This window comes from Rutidosis leptorrhynchoides, chromosome 5 (assembly GCF_046630445.1).
Source record: "Rutidosis leptorrhynchoides isolate AG116_Rl617_1_P2 chromosome 5, CSIRO_AGI_Rlap_v1, whole genome shotgun sequence".
Taxonomy (NCBI): domain Eukaryota; kingdom Viridiplantae; phylum Streptophyta; class Magnoliopsida; order Asterales; family Asteraceae; genus Rutidosis; species Rutidosis leptorrhynchoides.
The window spans coordinates 368928857-368932037 of NC_092337.1; the positions used below are offsets into that span (position 1 = coordinate 368928857).

At 38.3% G+C, this 3181-nt stretch overlaps 1 protein-coding gene across 1 annotated transcript; it reads right to left on the reverse strand.

Annotated features, from left to right (window-relative positions):
• Positions 1 to 732: 732 nt before the first annotated feature.
• Positions 733 to 2370, reverse strand: LOC139849730 (uncharacterized). Its single transcript, XM_071839357.1, has 2 exons — positions 1486 to 2370; positions 733 to 1371 (listed from the first exon to the last, which is right to left on the reverse strand). Exons 1-2 carry the CDS (start codon positions 2368 to 2370, stop codon positions 733 to 735), a joined length of 1524 nt encoding a protein of 507 aa, XP_071695458.1.
• Positions 2371 to 3181: the final 811 nt, after the last annotated feature.

Genomic DNA, 3181 nt, shown 5'->3' on the forward strand with positions numbered 1-3181 from the left:
ATCTCCAACTTTCCTCAACTTAGAATCCAACCACACATCATTCTCCTTAGCCACATGCATTAACTTAAACAATCTATCTTTTTCTTTAGAAGACAAGTTACACACAAGATGGTTACTCAAACTTTCATCTCCTCTACTTCTAGTATCGTGGACCTGTTTATGTAATTTTCTCATAGAACGATCGATCACCGGGTCATCCTTATCTTCCTCTACCTTATCATGCGTTCTCACATAAATACGTGGTGGATTTTCCTCGTCTCCCCCACACTTAGGCCCTTCAAAATCCTCTAAATTGGAAATCACCTCATAATCAACTCGAGAATTCACCTTTTCATTCTTATTCACTTTGATCTTTTGACCTCCAAACCGCTCAACGAGTTTTTCTACGGTTTTCTCCATTACTTTGACTACTTTTTCATCGTATTCTTCAGACTTTTCAAGTGTATCAACAGACACATTCCCAACACAATTCTCCATTTTGTTATCACTAGATACCTGCTCATTTAATTTTCTCATTGATGGTGGTCGAGAAGGCCTACTCATCTTCGGGGTTACCAAATGTTCATCCTCTTCACATTTTGAAACTTTTTCATCCACCCTAACAAAGGTGGATACTGCCATCACCATTTCTTTCATCGGTAATGAACAAGTGGTGCTAAATGATGAACTCAACTTGGTTTCAAGAACTTGACTCATATTATTTAATTTCCGCTCAAGATTTTGTATCGACTCTTATTGACTCATCAAAATTTCTGCATTAGTTCTTATTTGAGATTCCATTAATTCACTCGTCATACCCTCTTCAATAGATTTTCTTACCTCCTCTTTCTCTTTCACATCCGGTGCATACTTTTGAACCTGTTCATGGTTAGTATCCAACAAAAAATAATCCTGGACATCCGGTGTATGTAATGAATTAAAAATATTAATTCTTGATCTCTTATTACCAAAAGAAATGTCCATAACCCCGGTTCTACAATTGATAAGAGCATCAGTTGTGGCAAAAAATGGACGACCAAGAATGATCGTCGGTTGGGTCTCCTTAAAGGTAGTCTCAATGTCCATAACAATAAAATTTACCGGGTAATAAAAATCCTCAACTTTCACAATCACGTTTTCTAACATACCCCTTGGAGTTCTTATTGACCGGTCTGCAAGTTGGATGAGAATATCAGTTTGTTTTAAAGTTCCCAACTCGTACCGTTCAACTAGACTCGATGGAAGTATGTTAATACTGGACCGTAAGTCCAACAAAGCCTTTTTGACATTAACATTACCCACCGTAACTGAAATTAATGGTGTCCCCGGGTCCTTAAACTTAGGTGGAAGTGAACCTGAAATTACAGCACTCACTTTTTCAGTTAATTTTACCTTTTTGGGCAATGATGCGTTGAGTTTACGCTTTTGAACACACAAATCTTTTAAAAACTTAGCATATGCAGGAATTTGTTTGTTTGCATCAATAAGTGGAATATTTATTTTTACTTGTTTAAATATTTCCCACATATCATCCATTTTCGGTCCCTTTTTTCCATAAGGAAATTGGTTCGGGGACTCCAAAGCCTTGGGGAATGGAATGGTATTAGTTTCCATGTCCGGTTTCCCAAACTTTTCAACTATCGGTTTTTCAACATTTAACCCAACACCATTACCATATGTAACATCACTTTCCTCGTTTTCAACAATGTCATCATCCACATCAAAAACAATAGAAGACTTACCTGAACCACGCTTAGTCTTTAATTTCTCGGTTACCTCGACTTGGTTGTTATAAGTCTTTCCACTTCGCAAAGTTCCTACCATGTTTACACCATGACCTTTACCATTTTCTTTGTGATTTAGATTTAAAACCGTGTAACTTGAAATGGTGCCCGGTGCACGTGTTGCTTTGTCTTTCGCGACATTACCAATCTCTTTTGCCAATGCTCCAATGGATTTATTTTGTGACTCTACCACCTTTCTCATTTCTGTAATGAATGCATCGATCTTAATTTCCGAACTTGAAGGTTGATTCGGTGGTGGGTTACTTTGATTAGTGTTTTGGGTTTGATAGTTTTGATTGTGGTTTTGATTTTGGTATTGGTTATTGCTTGGGTACTGATTTTGGTATTGATTTGGCGCATTTAATGTGTTGTTATTATTCCAACTGAAGTTTTGATGATCCCTCCACCCTGAGTTGTAGGTGTTAGAATAAGGATCATACTTTCGCCCTTGGACCTTGTTCACTTGCTCTTCCATACCTGATGATATCCCCATTTTGCAACCGTGTACATAATGGGATTGATCTCCACAATTTGAGCACACGTCTTGAACCTGCACAAAATTAACACTACCACCCTGGTTCGGGTTGTTAAACATGGGAAGCAACATCTTTTTCTCATCTAATTCCTTTTCTAAATTTCTAGACGACCCTCCCGAAGTGTACACTTGGTTAACTTAGGAAGAATTGTGAGTTTTTCGTTCAATCGAAGCTTGAGTTTTTGAACCATTGCTCAATTGCTCGAAAAATGCCCACTCATCCTCACTACTTCGAGTCATAAACACATCACCACTAGCCGCTAATAGGAATTGTCTATTTTGTGAATCAAGACCATCGTAAAAAACTTTGACAAGTTCCCATTTCGGTATTTCATGGTGTGGGCACACCCTAAGTAATTCCTTGAGACGCTCGTACGCTTCATGAAAAAGTTCACCAGACAATTGCCTAAAAGATTTATTTGCGTACGCATGTCCGAGGTCTTACTTATCTGGTAAAACTTCTCTAAAAACCGTTTTTTCATTTCCACCCAAGTATTAATACTCCGGGCGGGTAAGGATAAAAACCATTGTTTCGCCTTGTCTTTTAATGAATAAGGAAATAAGCAAAGGCGTACCTCATCGTCAGTGAATCCGTTTATCTGATTAGTAGCACAAATTTCGTTGAACTCAGTAATGTGCTCATATGGTTCCTCATTAGCCATACCTCGGTAGGTAGGCAAAATAGTAATGAGTTGAGGTCCAACCTCAAATCGCTGGTTATTTCCCGCATTCGGAGTGGGAAAAACAATGGCTGAATGATCCTCATATTTACGCGGTTGGTAGTATGAATCTACTCCTCTTTCATCTTCAGCCATTACAATTGGTTGAACAAAAAATTCCTCCTCGTCTTCGGAATCTGATTTAGGAGAATTCAGTGGGACAA

Excerpts from the sequence above, each read along its gene's own strand:
- LOC139849730 (XM_071839357.1), bottom strand. The coding sequence starts at position 2,370 with ATGTTGCTTCCCATGTTTAACAACCCGAACCAGGGTGGTAGTGTTAAT. Across the intron at positions 1,372-1,485 it reads TGTGGGAAATATTTAAACAA|GTAAAATTAACTGAAAAAGT; the intron begins GTAAAAATAAAT and ends TTGCCCAAAAAG.